This window comes from Rhinopithecus roxellana, chromosome 18 (genome assembly GCF_007565055.1).
Source record: "Rhinopithecus roxellana isolate Shanxi Qingling chromosome 18, ASM756505v1, whole genome shotgun sequence".
Taxonomy (NCBI): domain Eukaryota; kingdom Metazoa; phylum Chordata; class Mammalia; order Primates; family Cercopithecidae; genus Rhinopithecus; species Rhinopithecus roxellana.
The window spans coordinates 71,306,088-71,329,454 of NC_044566.1; the positions used below are offsets into that span (position 1 = coordinate 71,306,088).

At 40.3% G+C, this 23,367-nt stretch overlaps 1 protein-coding gene across 2 annotated transcripts in view; it reads right to left on the bottom strand.

The window, feature by feature from the left end:
• FLT1 (fms related tyrosine kinase 1) overlaps positions 1 to 23,367 on the bottom strand; it is a 198,852-nt gene that overhangs the window by 58,092 nt on the left and 117,393 nt on the right. The window contains exon 15 of one of the 2 annotated variants that reach the window (XM_030922464.1): positions 10,105 to 10,668. The exons of the other annotated variant lie outside the window; for it this stretch is intronic. Within the exon in view, the coding sequence (XP_030778324.1) occupies positions 10,595 to 10,668 (74 nt within the window). The 3' untranslated portion in view covers positions 10,105 to 10,594. Of the gene's footprint in view, positions 1 to 10,104; positions 10,669 to 23,367 lie in introns of those variants that run through there. 2 annotated transcript variants of the gene reach the window in all.

Sequence of the window (23,367 nt, forward strand, 5' to 3'; positions counted from 1 at the left end):
GCTTGAAAGTTGCAGATATCAAGAAGGCAGCATATCTAATAATAACAACTATCATTGACTCAACGCCCTCTATGTGCTCAGCACTATGTGACACACTTTCATACCTTGACATTTACAACCAGTCTGTCAGCTAATAATGTCTTCCTCTTACAAACGAGGAAACTTGAGATTCTGTGAGGTTAAGTAACTTCACCAAGAGCATGCAGTTTGACTGAAAGCACATTTGTGGCATATGGGTCAAAGGAAATAATATTTCATTTGTCATAAAGCCTGGTGAGTCAATATAGCCTAGTGATAACGAGCTTGCCTGGGCTGTTTTAATCCATGCCTTAGCGCCTCAAGCTTTGTCACTTAAGCAAGTTACTTGATCTTTCTAAGTTTCAGTTTCCTTAATCTTAAGATAAAAATGAAAGTAATTCTTACTCTATAAATGAAAAAATAAATGGCAAGCCCATGGCACCTAGTAAGTGCTCAGTAAATGTCAGCTTAAGGGTTACCACAGAGCATTGTGTAGTGGAAGGAGCCCCAAGAATTTTCAGACCCCTGAAAGGCTTCAAGACCTTGAAGCTTCAATACCGTGTACTATCACCAAGTGTGTGTTGAGCATTTACTCTGCCATCAGTTCGTGTTACAAAACAAACAGCAGGCTAAGATGTGGTCAGGCTAAGACATGGTATCTATTGAGAAGGAAAAATTAATTCATACCAAACACACACATATACATTCTCTCTCTCCCTCACATGCTCAACACATACACTCACACATACAAGCCAGCAAATAGAAAATGTTTAATGAATGAGAATGAGTGAATGTAGCACAGTATAGCTAATTAAGTGGAAAGTCTGGCACAGGGAAGGAGATCAGTAAGGAAGGGTGCACTTGGGGAAGGCTGCATAGAAGAGGTGGGCCTCGAGTTGAGGTTTGAAAGATTGTCAGAGGTGAAGTGAGAAAGGAAAGCATGGGAAATGGCATGATGTAGAAATAAACGGGATTGAGTACTTGTTCCAGGATAGTGATAAAACAGGCCTGGCCAGACTATAGGCTGTATTTCGTTAGTTTAAATAGTTTGTGTATTTCTCCTGATTATGAAAGATGTACTTAATATAGAAAACTTGAGAAACATTTGAAAGCATAAAAAAAGACAATGTAATATTACGAAGCTATGATGATCAAAACAGCATGGTACTGTTATAAAAACAGATTCATCAACCAATGGAATAAGCGAGGGCCCAGAAATCAACCCAAACATCTATGGTCAATTGATTTTTGACAAGGTGCCAAGAACACGCAATGGGGAAAGGATAGTTTCCTTAATAAATGGTGTTGGGAAACTGGCTATCTACACACAGAAAAATGAAAATGGACCCTTCTCTTATCCCTTATATAAAAATGAACTCAATATGGATTAAAAACTTAAATATAAGAGCTGAAACTATAAAATTACTAGAAGAAAATTTGGGGGAAAAACTCCACGACATTGGTCTGGGAAGAGATTTCTTGGATATGACCCCAAAAGCACAGGCAACGAAAGCAAAAATAGGCAAATGGGATTGCATTAAACTAAAAAGCTTTTGCACAGCAAAAGACACAATTAATAGAGTGAAGAGACAACCAGCAGATTGGGAAAAATATTTAGAAATCATACATCAGATAAGGAGCCAATATCTAAAATATACAAGGAACTCAAATTACTCAATAACAGGAAAACCAATAATCCTATTTAAAAATGGGCAAAGAAATTGAATAGACATTTTTCAAAAGAAGACAGATGGCCAGTAGATATATGAAAAAAAATACCACCTCTAATCACAGAAATGTAAATCAAAACCAAATGAGGCCAGGTGCAGTGGCTCATGTGTGTAATCCCAGCACTTTGGGAGGCCGAGGTGGGTGGATCAGCTGAGGTCAGGAGTTCAAGACCAGCCTGGCCAACATGATGAAACCCAATCTCTACCAAAAATACAAAAATTAGCGGGGTGTGGTGGTGCATGCCTGTAATCCCAACTACTCAGGGGGCTGCAGCAGGAGAATCACTTGAACTTGGGAGGCAGAGGTTGCAGTGAGCCAAGATCGTGCCACTGCACTCTGGCCTAGGTGACAGAGTGAGACTTTGTCTCAAAAAAAAAAAAAAGAAAAAACCAAATGAGATAGCACCTCACACCTATGAGATTAGCTATTATCAAAAAGATTAAAGATCACGAGTGTTGACAAGGATGTAGAGAGAAGGGAACCCTTATACATAGTTGGTGGCATTATAAATTAGTACGGCCATTTTGGAAAACCATATGGAGCCTCTCAAACAACTAAAAAGAAAACTGCTATATGATCTAGCAATCTCACTACTGGTTATCTATCCAAAGAAATTGAAATCAGTATGCTGAAGAGATGTCTGCATTCCCATGTTTATTGCAGCATTATTCACAAGAACCAAGATATGGAGGCAACCTATGTGTCCATCAATGGATGAACAGATTTTTAAAATTCAATGTATATACACAATGGAATACCACAGCCTTAAAAAATAACAGGAAATTCTGTCATTTATGACAATATGGATGAACCTAGAGGTCAGTATGTTGAGCGAAATAAGCCAGGCACTGAGAGACAAATGCGGCATGATTTCACTTAGATGTGGCATCTAAAAAAGTTGAACTCATAGATGTTAAGAGTAGAGTGATGGCTACCAGAGGCTGGGGTGGGGAGACTTGGATACAGAAAGAGAAGATATTGGTCACTGGGTACAAAGTTACAGTTAGATAAGAGGAATATGTTCTGGCATTCTATTACACAGCAAAGTGACAACAGTTAAAAATAATGCGCACTTCAAAATAGCTCAAAGGGAGGATTTGAAGTGTTCCCACCACAGAGAAATGATATTTGAGGTGATGAGTATGCTAATCAGGCTTATTTGATCTTTACCATTGTATACATGTATTAATATTAAAACATCGCACGGTACCCCATCCATATATGTAATTATTATTATTTGCCAATTAAAGAAATGTAAACGGTTGAGCGCAGTGGCTCATGTCTGTAATCCCAGCACTTTGGGAGGCTGAGGTGGGTGGATCATGAGGTCTAGGAGTTTGAGACCAGCCTGGCCAATATGGTGACACCCCATCTCTACTAAAAATACAAAAATTAGCTGGGCACGGTGGCTCGCACCTGTAGTCCCAGCTACTCAGACGGCTGAGGCAGAAGAATCGCTTGAACCCGGGAGGTGGAGCTTACAGTGAGCTGAGATGGTGCCACTGCACTCCAGCCTGGGTGACAGAGCGAGTCTCCATCTCAAAAAAAAAAAAAAAAAAGAAAGAAATGTAAAAAACGCACAAACTCCAAACACCTACAATCTCACCTCCCAAATGTTGTTTCTTTAGTCTTTCTAAAGTGTACTTTCTGAAAATACAGTTTGTTCATTTATATAACATATTTTTTTAGCTCCTACTACATCCTAGACACTATTCTAGATACTGGTGATACACTGTCAAACAAAAGAAATCCTTGCCTACAAATTCTAGTTTTGGGAAATTACAAAGTGAGTATCAACAGATTAAGGTAGTAGAGAAACCAGCGGAGACAACAAAGAATTAAGTATGAACAAAAGATCTGAGGGATGGAGACAAATTATAAGGGTAATAACGTGTATTTTCATAAGAAGGGAAATAAATAGCAAGAGTGGAGAATGAGCAGTATCGTCTAAAAAATAAAAAACACAAAACCTTGCTGATTTGATAGATAAAAATGATTGTTTTAATTTGTATTTCTTTGAACATTTTTTCATGTGTGTATTAGCCATTTTTATTTCCAAAGACCTGTTTTGAGTAGGTGACTGGAAAAGGTGAATTCAGATTAAGGAACGCTTTGAAATCCTGGTTGAGGAGTTTCAATTAAATGTAAAAGGAAAGGGAATCATGAAGATTTTTCAGCATAGTGAAAGCGACATTTAAGGACGTTCAGTCTAGAAGGAGAATACAGGCTGGACTGGAATGAGGAAAGCATAGCATCTGCAAGTTCTGCTCATCAGTTGTAATTCAGGCAAGGAATGATGAAGTCTCAAACCCGGATGGTGGGAACTTCCTGCTTGACAGGAAGTATAGAGGAAGAAATGGAAACAGACACTTTGTAGAAACAACCTGTAGGACTTGGTGCTTTACTGGATACAGCAATAGAAAAAGAGAGAGATGAGTCCAAGGTGATTCCAATATTTTAAACCCAGATAACAGGAAAAAAAATGACAGCTCTTCCCCATAACCTTGGCCAAGTCACTTAATCTCTTTGGGGTTATTTCCTTATCTGTAAAATGAGAATAATACCTGCTCCACCTATTTCATGATCAATTGAGATAACTTAAATGGAAGCATTGAAGCTTTGAGAAGTATAAGATATAGTATAAGTGGCAATCACAGAAAATAAAAGTGTGGCTGTACAGTTGCTCGAGGTCAATGAACATTTATAATAGCAGCTATCTTGCTACCTACAATCATGACAATCATCTCCATTGCAGCAGATCTGAAACTCAGCCAATTTTCTATCACTCAAATCCCCAACTCATGCCTGCAATCCCAGCACTTTGGGAGGCTGAGGCGGGCAGAGCGCTTGAGTCCAGGAGTTTGAGACCAGCCTGGGCAGCATAGTGAGACTCCATCTCTACTAAAAATTGACAAAACAAAAAACAAAAAACAAAAAACAAGGGGGCTGGCACCATGAGCAAATAAAGTTAAAGGACTTGGATTCAAGGAGAGCATGTAATTATGAAAGGTGAGAGACAGTAGCCAGGATGCTCATGAGCTAACATCGTCTGGCACAGATTCCTCTTTCTAGTCTACAAAGGAGAGGAAATGGGGTGAGAAGGTGTCCAAATTCAATGGGCAAAGCTCTTCTTTCTGACGTGCCCTCTATTGCACTATAACAAACGACACAGAGACACTGATGCGTCCCCATCAGATAGGCCACTCAAATGCTCAGAACTGTCATCAGGCCCTTGCTCATCCTCCACTCTTGCTGTTTATTTCCCTTCTTTCAAAAATAGGCAGTGATTACCTTTATAGCTTGTCTCATTCCTCAGATCTTTTGTTCATACTTAATTCATTGTTGTCTCCCCCTGTTTTCTCTAATACCTTAATCTGTTGATATTCACTTTATATGACTCAAATCCTAGGATACAGGCTCTGTTCTGCTGAGGAAAATACTTTTTTAAAGGGTTCTATTTTTAGTTTAATTTTAATTTTTTTGACTGTGAACACTTTCAAAAATTTTAAAGTGCAGGAAAAGCATAACCCATGTGTCAACCATTAAGATGATCAGGGGTCAACATTTTGCCATGTTTGCTTTAGACAGACCCATTTCTCTCTGTCTTTTATATGAAATAAGATTTATAGATACTTTATCCCTTCCTTTACCCTCTCTCTCCGGAGGTGCCTGAAATTGGTGTGTAAATTCTCATGCATGCTTTTGTACTTTTTCTACATAGATACGTATCTCTACAGAACACAGACTATTATTTTGTGTGCTTAAAAATTCAAAATAACAGGTATTATAGATTATATATCCTTTTCAACTTGATTGTTTTTCCATTCAGCAATGCTTTTATATTTATCCTTTTTTTTTCGGAGATGGAATGTTGCTGTCATGTCACCCAGGCTGGAGTGCAGTGGTGCAATCTCAGTTCACTGCAAACTTTGCCTCCTGGGTTCAAGTGATTCTCCTGTCTTGGCCTCCCGAGTAGCTGGGATTACAGGTGCCCACCGCTGCACCTGGCTAATTTTTGTATTTTTGTAGAGACAGGGTTTCATCATGGTGGCTGGTCTGGAACTCCTGACCTCAGGTGATCCACCAGCCTTGGCCTCCCAAAGTGCTGGGATTACAGGTGTGAATCACCGCGCCCAGCCCATGCTTTTTAATTGATGGCAAAATGATTGATGTGAAAAGGTATCTTGTTGTGGTTTTAATCTACATTTCCCTGATTACTAGTCAGGCAAAATATTTTTATTGGCCATTCAGGTTTCTCTTTTTGAGAATTGCCTGTTTCTATCCTTTGCTCATTTTTCTATTGTCCTATTTGTTTTTTTGTCAATGAGTTTAGGGTTCTTTATGTTTGGGATGCTAATTCTTTGTTGGCTTAATACATTTCAAGTCTTCCTTCATTGTATGAACAGTCTTTTAAACTTCACTTATGGTAAATTTTTATTTTATTTATTTACTTATTTATTGAGATGAGGTCTGTTTCTATTGCCCAGGCTGGACTGCAGTGGCAAGATCATAGCTCACTGCAGCCTTGAACTCTTAGGCTCAAGTGATCCTCCAGCCTCAACCTCCCGAGTAGTTGGGATTACAGGTGTACATCACAGTCCCTGGCCATGGTGAATTTTTAATACAAAGCTTTAAATTTTTTAACATAATCAAATCTATCAGTTTTTTTTATTATACTTTGTGCTTTTTGTTACTTAAGAAACTTTTCCTACCCTGATATCATAAAGCATTCACCTTGTATACTTTCCTCATAAAATCAGTTTAAAAGATTCATTTAATATTTTGTGTTTTCTTATTTAGGTTTTTAATCTATCTAGAGTTTCTTTTGGGGAGGGGTATGTGTGTGGTGTGAAGTAAGGGCCTAATTTTTACCATGTGAATAGCCAGTGATCCCAGCCTCATTTATTGAATAAGATCTTCTTTTCCCACTAAGTTATTGTGCCAGCTCTACTCAGATACTATCTGAATTTTTTTATGTTGAAGCTCCCATGTATTTGTGTATTTGTGGTTCTGTTTCTAGGCTCTTTATTTATTCACAGTGACCTATTTGTCTATCACTGTACCACATAAGTTAAATTATGATTGCTTAATAACACATCTTGATATATGGTATGGCCTGACCAGATCATTTTCGAAATGGTCTTGACTGTTCTTGGCCCTTTATACTTCGATACTTTATACTTCAGATTTTGCTTGTCAAATTCCGTAAAAAGCACAATTGGAATGTTTATTGGAATTCCACTGAGTTTATATTATATTATAATTTGGGGGAAATGGTCATATTTATTTTTAGGTAGAATCATATGGAATTGCCAATACTTTGACCTACAAAAATAGCAATATGGTTCTACCTAATAATAAGTGTTTTTATAGAAGAATATTGAGTATCTTTGAGTTATTTAGATTTTCTTTTATGTCATTTAATAGTTTTATGATTTTCTCTTTAAATCCTGCTTTTCTTTAGTTATATTTATTCCTAGATATAATTTTTTTGTTATGCAAAATAGTAAAATAGTATTGAAGTCTTTGAAAGGTCACTCTATTTGAATTTTCTCTTTCCTTTTTGGGTATTAGTCATTAGAACTAACATGTAGAACTCACTTTTTTTTTTTTTTTTTTTTTGAGGTGGAGTCTCGCTCTGTCGCCCAGGCTAGAGTGAAGTGGTGCAATCTCGGCTCACTGCAACCTCTGCTCCCAGGCTCAAGGGATTCTCCTGCCTCAGCCTCCCTAGTAGCTGGGATTACAGGCGTATGCCACCACGCCTGGCTAAGTTGTGTATTTTTTTAGTAGAGACGGGGTTCTACCATGTTGGCCAGGCTGGTCTCGAACTCCTGACCTCAAGTGATCTGCCCAGCTTGGCCTCCCAAAGTGCTGCGATTACCGACGTGAGCCACCATGCCCAGGCAGCACTCGCTTATAAACATGATGCTCTGCTTTGTGTTTCTGAGATAATTTAATTATAGGCCTGCTTGCTTGCTTCTAAAGTATAGCCTAAGTCATTTCCATGTGCTTGTTTGTGTATTTCCTTGATTGCTGACACTGAATACAGATTCTTTAACCACTGAAGACATAACAATTCACATGGAAACCCATTCTTTATTTCTCTCTTTACTCTAAGAAGCTGTATCAGATGGACCAACAGGCATAGAGCAGCACTTGCAAACACAGATGCCTTCAGGAGCCAGGCATGTAATATAAACGAGTTGAGGATGAAATAATGGAAGGCGGACTATGTCTCTGGAGAATAGAAAGCCTGTCTCCCATCTAAAAGCAGAAGCCTTTGCTTAGCTCCAACCTATTGGGAATTTGGGGATTTGAGTCTGGTGTTGTCTTCTGAGTTTTAGAAAGAAGGCAGAAATTTGAATTTTTTTGTTTTTAGTGTTAAAGCTCATGATTCTTAAATGTTGGCAACCGTCAACTTATATAGACTTACTGTGAGGGCCAATAAAAACATGGATGCAAGATACATTTGACATAACTTGACTTAGAGTATATACATGGGGATAAGTTTTTATGTTGTTACTAAGCAAGGACCTTCATGATCTGGCCCCTTCCTATCTTCCCAGCTTCGCTGCCTGCTGCATCCCTACATGTGTCTTTGGTACAAGCCATACTAATCTATTTGCAGTTTGTTCTAAGCCTCAGTGACTCTGCACACGTGGTTCCCTTGATGCCTGGTTAGCATTTGCTTGTTCTTTAATATTCAGCTCAGGATTGGCTGCTCTGGAAAGCATGTTTTTTTTTTTTTTTTTTTTTTTTTTTTGAGATGGAGTTTTACTCTTGTTGGCCAGACAAGAGTGAAATGGCACCATCTCGGCTCACTGCAACCTCCGGCTCCTGGGTTCAAGATTCTCCAGCCTCAGCCTTCCAAGTTGCTGGGATTACAGGTGCCCGCCACCACGCCCAGCTAATTTTTTGTGTTTTTAGTAGAGATGGGGTTTCACCATGTTGGCTAGGCTGGTCTCGGACTCCTGACCTCAGGTGATCCACCTGCCTCGGCCTCCCAAACTGCTAGGGTTACAGGCGTGAGCCACCACGCCCGGCGGAAAGCATCTTCTGATGCTCTTGGACCCCATTTGTGTTACTCCTGCATCACCCTGTGCATGCCTCTACTCTGGCACTTACCATTTTGTCATAAAATTGCTGACTTTCTTATCTGCCCACTCCACTGTGGGCTCCTGGAGAATGGTAACTCTACCTTATTCATTACTGAGTCTCCAGTGTCTAGTGCAGGGCTGACAGACAGCTGACCTTCAGTAACTGAGGAAAATGACCATGTAAATGAAGACAATGGAAAATGTCATGTAGAGGGTGGAGGAGGGGACTGAGCTTTGCAATCTTTGCAGAATATGGTGAAGCTAAGCTGGTTATTAGTGCTAGCTCCCTGGGTGGTAATATGGACTGATGACCTGCAGCATGCCAAGCTCACCTCAGAATTTATAAAATTGTGTCAGTTAATTTTGTCATCTTAAGCTTCAGAAAGCCTCAGTTCCTGGAGCTTAGAATGCAAACTCTGGTGGTTCCATGCGTTTGCTAAGGAAAATTTTACACTGGGCTGTTTTTTAGAAACCTGTGGTGTCCTCTAAGGTATCTGATGGTGAAACTCAGTGTGAGGATTTGAATTTCCTATTATGTCAGTTGCTGATGGAGGATGTGGATAAGTTTTTGACCATGATGGCCTAATTTATTCATGGGATGTGGTCTAAATTTTCAAGATGTCCAACTGTCAATTTTAAAGGTGTAATTTTCAAGGGACTTTGTAGATAGTTTTATTTCTTCCCATTACACCTTAAGGTGAAGGACAATCTTGGCATTTTATGTGTAAGCACCATATTGCCCAAGGAAGAGCATGGAATATAATTTTAATTCGATTCACCATTGAGTAAATAAATCTGTAGAGCTTTTGAATTCACCCATTTGATTACATAAATGCAGGCCATGTGTTTGCCTCCTGTTCCCCCTCAAACACACAAAAGTGGCTTGTTGCTCTCCTAAATGGGCCTACTAGTCTGACCAGCAACTTCTGTGTTGTTGCTCAGTTGACCATCTGTATTGTTGACTTAGAGAACATTATGTTCATCCACTTTGGCCAAACTAATATTCGTTATTAAAACTGTCTTCTTTATTCATCAAAGTCCAATTCAGATGACATCTCCTTCATGAAATCTCCCCTGATTAGTCATCAGAAGTGCTCATTTTTATCTGATGTTATTTTATACCACTCACATTGCACATTTATGAACTGACTTTGTGCCTATTATGTTTAAGTTTTTCAAAGGTGAGGATTATGTGTTGCTTATTTTTATTTTCTCCAGAATATAATAAAGGGTCAGGCTCAGAGTAGGCAATTAATATATGTATGTTGAGTTTAATAGAATAAAAAGTGAATTTTGTTTATTTATTTATTTATTTATTTATTTATTTATTTATTTATTTATTTTTGAGATGGAGTTTCACTCTTGTTGCCCAGGCTGGAGTGCAGTGCGCGATCTCATTTCCCTGCAACCTCTGCCTCCTGGGTTCAAGCGATTCTCCTGTCTCAGCCTCCCGAGTAGCTGGCATTACAGGCATGCACCACCATGCCCGGCTAATTTTGTATTTTTAATAGAGATAGCATTTCACCATGTTGGTCAGGCTGGTCTTGAACTCCTGACCTCAAATGATCCACCCACTTCGGCCTCCCGAAGTGCTGGGATTACAGGCGTGAGCCACCGTGCCCGGCCATGTTTGTTATTGTTATGATTGTCTTGGCTCTCCAACTAAAGGATAAGTTCTTTAAAGATGGCAGATAATAGTTTTCATTAAATGGTAGCTATGATGATGATGATGATGACGATGATGATAGCTATGATGATGATGATGACGACAATGATGACGACGATGATGATGATGACGATGGTGATGTTGATGTATACAATTCTAGGTACACAGTAAATAATCATATCTTTAGATTGGCAGCCTTTTTTTTTTTTTTTTTTTTTTTTTAAAGACAGTTTTGCTCTTGGTGCCCAGGCTGGAGCGCAATGGTGCAATCTCTGCTTACTGCAGTCTCCACGTCTGGGTTCAAGCAATTCTTCTGCCTCAGCCTCCTGAGTAGCTGGGATTTCAGGTTCCTACCACCACACCTGGCTAATTTTTGTGTTTTTAGTTGAGATGGGGTTTCACCACATTGGCCAGGCTGGTCTCCAACTCCTGACCTCAGGTGATCTGTCCACCTCAGCCTCCCAAAGTGCTGGGATTACAGGTGTGAGCCACCGCGCCTGGCTAGATTGGCAGCTTTTAATTGATTAGCTAAGAGCTGTGTTGGAACTAAGAACCAGAAGAGCCAAAATATAGAGATGGCTAAAGGTGACCCGGGAAAGCTAGAGGCAAGATGTCAGATTGACTTTCCACAAAGGAGATTTTATATATCCAGTCAAACTTTGGATGTTTGGAAAACTATGTCTGAGGAACAGAAATTTGAGTTTAGTAAAATGGCAAAGGCTGACAAAATTGGAAAATGAAGGCCAGGTGTGGTGGTGGCTCATGCCTGTAATTCCAACACTTTGGGAGGCCAAGGAGGGTGAATCACCTGAGATCAGGAGTTCAAGACCAGCCTGGCCAACATGGTGAAACCCTGTCTCTACTAAAAATACAAAAATTAGCCAGACGTGGTGGCGAGTACCTGTAATCCCAGCTACTTGCGAGGCTGAGGCAGAAGAATTGCTTGAACCCAGGAGAAGGAAGTTGCAGTGAGACGAGATCATGCCATTGCACTCCAGCATGGATGACAGAATGAGACTCCATCTCCAAAAAAGAAAAAAAGAAAAGGGAAATGAAGAACGATTAGTCCATTAAATGACACTAAAAAGATGAGTGATTTCAGTGCTTCTGAATGGTTATGATGTGGTTTCTTCTTTACTGAGAATTTCACCCTAAGATCAAGCCTCATGGCAAAGCCTTTGTGAATGTAAAATAAATAAATAAATAAAAGTTGACGTATGGGATAATTTGAGACACAGTGAAAAGCAGCCTTGCAATAATGTGTTAAGCTGGAAGAGAATATGAGAATGTTGCAAACCGTAGTGTCTAAAGGAGACTTGATGGCAGTGTGAGCCCTGATGAGACGATTTACTCTTTAGTCATGAAAAAGACAGAGAAAGAAGAGGAACACTTGGAAAAGAATAAGACTGGGGACAGTGATGAAAAAAGCTGTATAGGCCGGGTACAGTGGTTCATGCCTGTAATTCCAACACTTTGGGAGGTAGAGGCAGGAGGATAGCTTGAGCCCAGGAGTTCAGGACCATCCTGGGCAACACAGTGAGATTACTGTCTCTATAAAAAAATAAAAAAAATTAGCCTGGCATGGTGGCATGTGTCTGTAGTTCTAGCTACTTGGAAGGGTGGGAGAGTTGGGAGGAGGCTGCAGTGAGCTGTGATGACACCACTGCCTTCCAGCCTTGGGTGACAGAGCAAGACCCTGTCTCAAAAAAAAAAAAAAAAAAAAAAAAAAGAAAAAAAAAAGCTGTATAATATTCTTCTCACTGTAACCTCCGAATAAGGGAAATACCAGAAACAAAGGTCCTTTCATTTGGGATAATGTCTATTCCTTCACTACTTTAACTTACAAAATAGAGTTATGATAGCAGAATAGTTTCTAAAAGCCTTGAAGAGGCAATAGTTAAAATGAATTCTTTGAAACTGTGCCAAAAACACACGTATTTCTAAATATTTAAAATGAAAGCAGCTTTGTGCGCTTTCACTGTGAACTTTGCTCTTGTTCTAATAAAGCATTTCAGGATGATTCAGGCACTTACAAATGTGTCAAATGGTACTAACTCTATGGTTATTATCTATATAACCTTAGCTATCAGCTATGTTTATTTGTCAACTGTGAACACATACATGTAAGTGAGTGTGTGCACACACCCACACACTCCTGCCCCAATAAATCCTTGTGCTATGCTCAGATTGGCCATAGCCTGTCCACAAGATTGGATCCATTAGTCCGGCAGAAGACGGCCATTCACCTACAGTGGCTTTTTTTTTGTATGATGAAGTAGCAATTCTAATGACCATTTTAAGACAGGAAAATCAGTACTATTGCACTCCATAAGAAGTTAGTCAAGAAAGTGTTTCTCTCTCAATAGAGGAGTAGTTACATAAATTATGGGAATACATATCATATTACAGTGTATGCCTGCTAAAAAGAATGGGGTAGAACAATATGTATTGACATAGAAAGACCTCCAAGATATATTAAGTAATAAAAGCAAGTCTTAAAACAACATATGGTGTGACCTCAACTCAAATTTTATCTCAGAAATGCTGGGTTTCCCATATAAGCCCACTACCACTCACTCACTGTAATCCATTATTTTATTTTCATCATAACAGTGATGATTATCAGATTTATACCATATGCTTATATAGTAGTCCCCCTGTATCTGTGGTTTCAGTTTACCACCGTGCAAAAATATGAAATGGAAAATTCCATAAATAACAATTCATAAGTTTTATATTGTACACCATCCTGAGTAGCATGATGATGCTCTCACTGTCTCACTCTGTCCCACCCAGGATGTGAATCTTCCCTTTGTCCCGCACGCATCTCCACGCTGCAGCTGTTACCCTTCTATGAATCCCTTAGGAGGTGGCTGGCCTACCAGATAGACGGTCCCAGTATCACAGTGCTTGTGTTCAGAGAACACTTATTTTCCTCAATAATGGCTCCAAAGCACACGAATAGTGATGAAGCTGTGAAGTACTTCCTTTAAGTTAAAAGGTGAAAGTTCTCCACTTAATAAGAAAAGAAAAAAATCATATGCTGAAGTTGGCTAAGATCTATGGTAAGAACGAACCTTCTATCCATGAAATTGGAAAGAAGGAAAAAGAAACCTGAAAAGGCATTTAAGTTTGTGGGTAGAAGACATGAACAGAGCATGTTCTGATGGACAGCAATTGGTATAATCTGAGGTGTCAGGCATCCCCTTGGGGTCTTAGAACAGATCCCCTGTGGATAAGGGGACATGACAGTAGTTTTGTTTGGTAAATTTGTTGCCTGTATTTTTCCATTAGCATGTAAATTCAAGGTCCCTGTTTTGTTCCCAGCACCTAATATGCCTGTCACAGAGTTGACTCTCAGTGAATATCTATTGAATGAATGAATCATTGGTGTGTGTGTGTGTGTGTGTGTATATATATATATATATATATTTGAAATTGAGTCTCTCTCTGTTTCCCAGGCTGGAGTGCAGTGGCACCATCTTGGCTTACTGCAACCTCTGCCTCCTGGGTTCAAGTGATCCTCCTGGCTCAGTCTCCTGAGTAGCTGGGACTACAGGCCCCTGATACCACGCCTGGCTAATTTTTGTATTTTTAGTTGAGACAGGGTTTCACTATGTTGGCCAAGCTGGTCTTAAACTCCTGACCTCAGGCGATCCGCTTGCCTCAGCCTCCCAAAGTGCTGGGGGATTACAGGCGTGAGCCACTGTGCCCCGTCATATATTTTTAAAGCCCACATTTGTATATATGCACACGTACAGGTTAAAAAATGGAAAAATCATTGACAAGATACATATCAAACAGTAAATATGTATTACCTGTCCATAAGGGAAATTTTTATAGCTTACTCTATTTCTGTACAGTGGGAATGTATTCATCTATTCCTCATTTAAATACTATATATATATATATATATATATATATATATGGCCGGGTGCAGTGGCTCATGCCTATAATCCCAGCACTTTGAGAGGCTGAGGTGGGTGGATCACGAGGTCAAGAGATTGAGACCATCCTGGCCAAAATGGTGAAACCCCATCTCTACTAAAAATACAAAAGTTAGCTGGGCATGGTGGCACAGGCCTGCAGTCCCAGCTACTTGAGAGGCTGAGGCAGGAGAATCGCTTGACCCCAGGAGGCGGAGGTTGCAGTGAGCGGAGATCGTGCCACTGCACTCCAGCCTGGCAACAGAGCAAGACTCCATCTCAAAAATAAACAAACAAATAAATAAAATAAAAATGAAACATTAAGATATGAAACTGTAGCCCTTTTTACCTCTTTCTCAATGGCAAAGAGTCATTAAATGAAAGTTTAAAAGCTATATAGATTCAAATACTTACACATTTGCAAAACTTTGTAATATTGACTATGTTAGAATGAGTGAATGAGTGTTTTTAAGGCAAGAAAAGTAGATGTATACTTTATGACAATTTACAATTGTAGATTAAGGCAATAAAAGGACAAATCAAAGCGCATTCAGTCAGAAGACTGCCCCAGGGCGTGGGGGTGGGGAGGGAACGTGACATAGAGGATATTTTCTGCATTTCAGTTTGTTTCTCAGTGACGCTCAGTTTAATTACGACTGAGTTGAATGAGATGGCTACTTAAACTAATATAGAGTCTTGATTGTTTAAGGCTCCTTGGTAGCAGGAGATTATATAAAAATCAGGTTTATCGTTTGAATGGGGAGGTGAATTTTCTTGATTTCGATTTTTTTCAGCAGCAATTTAGAGTCATGGAAAGGGTGGGCTGAGTTCACTGACTAGTTATCTGAGAGTATATTTGTTTGCATATTTTCCTTAATTGAACTGGGCATAGTGGTGATCCCAGTTGCATTGCTGTGTATGTGCCAGTTTAGGTGCTGATTAAACTGTCTGAAGTTTATGCTTGAGGGGAGGAGAGATTTCCATGCAGATTGTGGACTTGTAAAATGGAGAAAGTTCATCTAATTATTTTGCTAAAACATGAAAGCATGTTTAAGGGAGTGTATGAGTTTTCCTTCTATAGTCATCCAATCTTCAGCGTAGGGAGGACTTTGTTGATGAGGGAGTGAGATCCCTCTCACTCTAAGGGCCAGATGCTGGCTCTTAGTTTTGGGGTTAGTGTCTTTGGACAGAGTACAGCCTCTGAGAGATCTCTGGGATGACTGCTGGGAGAGTTTACCGCCCCCACTACCCCCACAATGTCCCCACATCTCTTTGTATCTCTTCTCTTTGTTTTTCTTCATTCCCCATTTCTTTTTCTCAGCCATTGGTCCCTCAAGCATTGACTGCTCTTCAGACAAAATTCACTGCTGATCTTGGCCATGCTCAAAGTACATTTCCATGTGTTGCGAGAGGTCACAGAGGGAATCAAAAGAGGAGGTTAATTCATAGACAAAAAAGGAGAAGCTTTAATGGGCATGGGATTTCCAATTGGGGTTATGAAAAAGTTCTGTAACTAGATAATGGTGATGGTTTTGCGACATTGTAAATGTGCTTAGTGCCACTTAATTGTACACTTTAAAATGGTTAAAATGGTAAAATGTATGTTATGTGCATTTTGCCACAATTAAAAAAAATGAGGCCTGGGCAACATAGAAAGACCCCTATCTTTACAAAAGAAAAAAAAATAGCTGGGTATGGTGGCATGTGACTATAATCCCAGTTATGCAGGAGGCTGAGGTGAGAGGATCGCCTGAGCCTGGGAAGTTGAGGCTGCAGTGAGCCACGATCATGTCGCTGCACTCTAGCCTGGGAAACAGAGCAAGACCCTGTCTCAACAAACAAACAAAAAACAAAAAACAAAACAAAACATAAAGAAAAAAACCCAAAAAACACTTTTTCTAAAGTGATGCCCACATTTACAAGTTCTCTCCTATTTCTTATCTCCTAAAGTTTTCATTTAAACATTTAAGAGGACCTAACACACACACACACACACAAACACACATCACCACCACCACCAACACCACTAAACTTAAACAACTAGCAGGAGACCCTGCTATTCATATGAATATATGTTTGTGTTGACCAATGTATGATCCCTCAGTTGGACCTTACTGTGGCCAGCAGCTTTCAGGAGGCTTTCCTGGGCTGAATAGAGATTAGGATGTTATGCTGTAAAATGCATCCAGGAAATCTTCTTTAGGCAAAGCATTAGTGTAGGATATATTGCTGTGTATGTATGTGTATACCTATGCATGTAGGTGCAAGACCTAAATCACCTGAATCTTAAAGAGATACTTTGGGGCTGACTGATTCTTCACAAACAGCTTCTATTGGTTTCCAATTCAATACGGAACTTTACTCATGGATCACTTTACTTTTCTAAATATAAATTACAGAACTCTACCACTGTACTTTTCAGTCTCACTGAACTAGCCAAACATTGACAAGTAATTGCAGAATTGCAGAAAGTGCATGAAGTAACGTTTTCAATTTTTTCGCCGTGATAGGGCTGTGTTAAAGTCAGGTTCCCTCTGTTGGCTGAGATGAGGGTTGTAGGGCTGAACTTTGGCAATGTCAACAGGTTAGTTTTTGTGTGCTGTTACCCCACTCCCTCTCTTACTTCATTACTCTCCTTTCTTCTACCTCCTAAAGGAACTTTATCCTTGGAAAAGAACTGAGCCTTGATTCTGCAACATAGCGCTGGCAGGGGAGAAGAGCTACTTGCATACCAGCAGTGAAGCTTGGTTTTCCTTGATCTGGATGTAGACAGCCCCTGACCTTAATGACACATATTGAAGAGACAGGGCTAGCGAGAACAGCTGCTTAGTGAATCACACCAGCAGATCAGCTCCAGTCTCGGTGGGGGTGCTAAGTAGAGCAGCCAGCTCACCCTCACAGGCACTGCTCTGCGCACACCCTGGGTATCTTGTTCACATTTCTTTTCTGCAATAATAGTTCTTCATTCATTGTGTACCGTAAGGATAGATTTCATGAGAAGGAAAAGGCAACTACAACTCAAGTTTTGCAAAAGATATTTGACATTTCTGAATTTCATTAAGGAATTTGATTAAGGAATCAAGCAAAACTGCTGATTCCAGTAGCCTGAGGGTGACAGATGGTCAGTTTTTCATCCCTAGATATTAACATCCTCATTCCTCTCTCTCTTCTAAGGTTCCTTAAGATCTTTCCTGGATCTAGTCAAATCACTTTATAATAATTCAGAGGTGGTTCTGTCCCCTTAGGTACTAGGATCTGAATATGGTACCTACAGATGTAGACACTTGCTGTCAGTGATATAGTGTGACAGGAAAGATGTCCTCTAAGTGTTAAATAAACACTTAGTCCTAGTGATCAAGAAGATTTCATTTAAGAAGGAGTATTAATCATTGGGTTAATGTGATTCTCTCCTGCTCCAGCCTCAGTCTGTTTAAGACAGAATTTACTCTTTCGGAACTCTTCGTTGTTCTAATACTACTGCTTCAACCTTAAAATATTCTAGAAATGTTTTGCCTTCATAAAAATTTAGTTTAAATAATAGTTTGATGATGGTTTATTGGTTCAGGTAGGCTTTACTAAAAACATCTAAGATCAAGATTGCCTTCTGTTTTCTCAAATATTTCCAGAGAGGGAGAGTTTGTTACTTTTTTCAGCCTTTTAATGACTCTTTCAGAGCACAATCACTTGTGAGATGGTTTGTGCCTGTATCAGTGCAAAGCTAAACTAGATAGGCCTTCTGCCATATCTTCTTTGCCAACTTATGTTACTTCCTTGCAGTGCCACTGTGAAGAGCGTTGCCAGTAGCCCCCCACTTGCAGCACCTGCTCAGCAATGTCACAACTTGAAATATTTTACGCCCTCATTGGAGAACCTGGGAAGAGTGTAAGGCAGAAAGGAGACTTTTTGATTATTTTGGAGAGCTGTCAGTCCTTTAGGCGGGTGGCCTGGAGAGGCAGGAAAGACACTCAGGGTCAAGGGTTCTCCAAGGTGACACTGTACCCTTGTTCCAAGTCTGGGTTGCAAACCTTAAATATTTGTAGCCCAACAGAAAGAAATGTTTCTAAAAAGACGTTTGCTGTCCATATACCCCCTAGGCATCAGACTATACTCAAAGCGACTACTGTCAAACAGGATTCATCTCCAACTTTGAACTCTTGTGTGGTGCTTCTTGGTATTAGTCCCTTCACACTGCATTTTCCTCTCTTATCTCTGGCTCTCTGTATTATATTCACTTTAGCTTGTCTACTCTCTTTTCACCTGCCTCTTCAAAGTAAATAGGTCTTAAAACTACCTTCATCTTTCAACACTTGGCACCATATCAGTCCCTCCTAAGAGTTCCCAGTTGCTTCTTTACTCAGTTCTTTTTTTTTTTTTTTTTTTTTGAGACGGAGTCTCGCTCTGCCGCCCAGGCTGGAGTGCAGTGGCCGGATCTCAGCTCACTGCAAGCTCCGCCTCCCGGGTTCCCGCCATTCTCCTGTCTCAGCCTCCCAGGTAGCTGGGACTACAGGCGCCGCCACGTCGCCCGGCTAGTTTTTTGTAGTTTTTAGTAGAGACGGGGTTTCACCGTGTTAGCCAGGATGGTCTCGATCTCCTGACCTCGTGATCCGCCCGTCTCGGCCTCCCGAAGTGCTGGGATTACAGGCTTGAGCCACAGCGCCCCGCCTTACTCAGTTCTAATTTGGAGGCCCTACTAATTTTCCCTTATCTCTTCTTGCATTCTGTATATTCCGCTAACAACAATTGAGAACTTACTGTATGCATTAACATAGGAAAATTAAAGCACAAAGAGTATGTCTTTTTCGCGTAGGAAAATTAAAGCACAAAGGGTGTGTCTTTTCAGCTCTCCAAGGTATTAAATATATTTTAATACTATGATTGAACCATTTAATTTTTCTGCTTGCCCATTTATTAATTTGCCTTATTCCATTTTTAGACCAATTGACACAATACTAGTGAATAAGTCAGGACACACAGGGTTGTTGCTGGAAGAAGCTGTATTTCAGGTAAATACATGCATCACTTAATTACTCTAGATTTTTGGTTCTTCAGATTTCGGTTTTCTTGTTCACTGCTGTATTTGCAGAGCCTAGCACAGTACCAGACACAAAGCAGTGCCTTATAAAGACTTGTTAAATGAGTAAATATATGATATTAGGCTGATGGGGCATACATTCTGGACCCTTACAACTTAAAAGTAACCCCCAATCTGAGTTCAAAATAATTTTTAACTTTATACATGGCATGTCTAGTTTTGCTTTATGTGTTTTCAATATGCTTTAAAAATGTTTCAGAACATGCTTTAAATAAACCAAAGTCGTCAAGAGACTTAATCTTTAGTTTACCTTAAATCTTAAAACTAACCCCCAATCTGGGTTCAGAATAATTTTTACCTTTATACATGGCATGTCTAGTTTTTAAAAAAATGCTTTATGTGTTTTTAATATGCTTTTAAAATGTTTCAAAACATGCTTTAACTAAACCGAAGTCTTCAAAAGACTTAATCTTTTTGTTTGTTTGTTTGAGAAGGAGTCTTGCTCTGTTGCCCAGGCTGGAGTGCAGTGGCGTGATCTCGGCTCACTGCAACCTTTGCCTCCCGGGTTCAAGCAATTATCCTGCCTCAGCCCCCCAAGTAGCTGGGACTATAGGCGTGTGCTACCATGCCCAGCTAATTTTTGTATTTTTAGTAGAGACAGGGTTTCACCATATTGGCCAGGATGGTCTCGATCTCTTGACCTCATGATCCGCCTCAGCCTCCCAAAGTGTTGGGATTACAGGCGTGAGCCAGCGCACCTCACCGAGACTTAATCTTTAAGGGTTAGGAATGAGCAGATATTCATTATTTTAAATACATGTTTATTAGTGCTCACGATATCATTTAAAACTGGTGCTCATTTATTCTATTGTGAGTGAGGTGAGCTAATGTTTAGTTATGCTCAATGCTAAATGCCCATATGTTCAGTGGGCAGAGTGCAGGTATCAGAGTCAAACTCTTCTGGTCTGAATCTTGGAGGGCTACTCACTAACTGTGACCTGGGACCAGTTATTTGCATTAGGAAATTACTGTTAGGAAAGTTCAAAAGCAGCAGCAGGCACCTCGCAGGTGCTTGTTAAGTAAAACAGATCTGTGGAATGCATCTAATAATGTCCCTACATCATAGGAGAGTTGTGAAAATTAAATGAGATATCTCTAAAACACTTAACATGGTGCCTTGGTACCTGGTAAACACTCGATAAATCTTATATTGTTATGTTTAATAGAGAAGACATATTAAGATATTATAAAATAAACACATGTAACACCAGAGAACGATGAAGTGATGTGCTCAATGACATGAGTTGTACATAAACCTAGACATCAGAAAAAAGGAAGAATCAGTTCCCTGGAAGGTGAGAAAAGATCTTTCACAATATCAAGAATTAGTGGGGCCAGGTGCGGTGGCTCTCACCTGTAATCCCAGCACTTTGGGAGGCTAAGGCGGGTGGATCACTTGAGGTCAGGAGTTCAAGACCAGCCTGGCCAACATGGTGAAACCCTGTTTCTACTAAAAATACAAAAATTAGCCTGGCATAGTGGCACGCACCTGTAGTCCCAGCTACTCAGGGGGCTGAAGCACCAGAACCTGGGAGGCGGAGTTTGCAGTGAGCCAAGATTGTGCCACTGCACTCCAGCTTGAGCGACAGCGCAAGACTCCATCTCAAAAAAACAAAGCGAAACAAAACAAAAAAGAATTAGTGGGAGCAGAATAGCGTAGTGAGAGGTAGGAGAATTTTTCAGGCGAGAACTGAAGGCAGCCCATGGCCCAGAGGACTGAGGGGAGAAGAGGAGACAGGAAAAAGTGAGGAAGAATAGGGTCAGGGAGCAGCAGGAAGTAAGTGGTAAGGAGCTGGATGGGGCCAAGCAGTCAAAGCCCTGGAAAGCCTGACAGCGATGCTGGGAGTTGGGCAAGGGTGGCAGACAGCATGCCACCCCAGAGGTGTTCAGGCAGTGTGGTGTGGAGGGTCTTGTCTCTTCTTGTTTGGGTTGCCCTGGCCAAGGCTGTCTCTTGCAATCCATTCACGTGTTCCAGGACCTGCATGCTTAAGATCCCTTTTATTCCTGCTTGATGCCCTTTGGCCCAAGAATTTACTACTCAGCTTTTATAACTCTTTCTTAAAATTGTCTTTCTTCTGGTGAATGACTGTGCCCCACTGAAAGTGTTTTCCTGAAAGGAAATGATAAGGGAGGAAAAAGCTCCAACTACCCCAAGTAGGCATTTTATAGGCGCTTGTACAAAGCGTGAGCCCTTGTGTGTGCCTCGCTTCCTTTCTCATATTTTCTTTGGAATGGGAGCAAGTTATCATTTAAAAAATAACAATGATAATGGACTGGATCCTATCAGTGATCCAAGGTCACTAAAATTCTCTTGCTATATCAATCCTTTTTGAGCTGCCAGGCTTCATCTAAAAGGTGCACCTCAAGTCTCTAAAGGATATACAGTTTATTTTCAGGGTTTTACAACTCAGTCAAGCTGGCTAAAGGCTGAGTATATAATGAACTACTTTTCAGTCTTTGCAGGCCATGATCTTAATATTCTTCCATTTCAGTTTTGCAACAATTGGCGAATCAGGGATTAACACTTTGGTTACCTTTATTCATAGGCTTATAAAAAGAAATAATCATCACAGAGTTGGCAGTTTTGAAGATACTCATATACACAAACATAAGGGTCATCTTCATGGAGCATATTGCATTGACTATTGCATTTGCTCCTCAAATGGGGATATTACATATGAAACCTTACAGAAACTATAGACATGTGGAAGATTATCTCCAGAAAATTAAGAAAGCCCTTTCCTAAAGGTGAATAAAAGGAAGCAAGAGAAAGAAAACTGATGACTGGTATAGCTGAACTTAATAAGTGCTAAATAGTAGCATCCTAGAAGGATTTATAGAATATTTTGTGTAAGAATTTATATGACTTTTTTTTTTTTTTTTTTTTTTTTTTTTTTGAGACGGAGTCTTGCTCAATCGCCCAGGCTAGAGTGCAGTGGCGCAATCTCAGTTCACTGTAAGCTCCGTCTCCTGGGTTCACGCCATTCTTCTGCCTCAGCCTCCCAGGCAGCTGGGACTACAGGTGCCTGCCACCATGTCCAGCTATTTTTTTTTTTTTTTTGTATTTTTAGTAGAGACGGGGTTTCGCTATGTTAGCCAGGATGGTCTCGATCTCCTGACCTTGTGACCCACCCGCCTTGGCCTCCCAAAGTGGACCTATTTTTAGATATTCTTCTTTTGGCCCTCAGAAGATCAGAGAAAGCTGGGTGGTAGGGTGTGGTGGGGGGAGAATCTGTATTATTTTGTTTTAGGGTTGTTTGACATTTGAGGTTATTAATTAACTCTGATGCCTTCCAGTGAATTCTGCCAATTCACTGGACAATTTCTGTATAAATGAAGTGGGTCAGAAGGCAGCATTGAACAAACCATGTCCATGGGCCAGCTTATGTTAACTCATTTAAACCTCACCAATCCCTGTGTGGTCAGAATTATCCCAATTTTATAAATAAGGGAAAAAGGGCTCTGAGAGTAAAGAATAATTAGTTGCCCAAATTCTTTTTTTTTTTTTTTTTTTTTTTTTGTGACAGAGTCTAGCTCTGTTGCCTAGGCTGGAGTGCAGTGGCACAATCTTGGCTCACTGCAACCTCCGCCTCCCGGGTTCAAGTGATTCTCCTGCCTCAGCCTCCCGAATACTTAAGATTACAGGTGCCCACCACCACGCCCAGCTAATTTTTGTATTTTTTTAGTAGAGATGGGGTTTCACTGTGTTGGCCAGGCTGATCTCAAACTCCTGACCTCATGATCTGCCCACCTCGGCCTCCCAAAGTGCTGGGATTACAAGCATGAGCGACCGCGCTCAGTCGAGTTGCCCAGATTCTTATATGACTCATGAGGGCC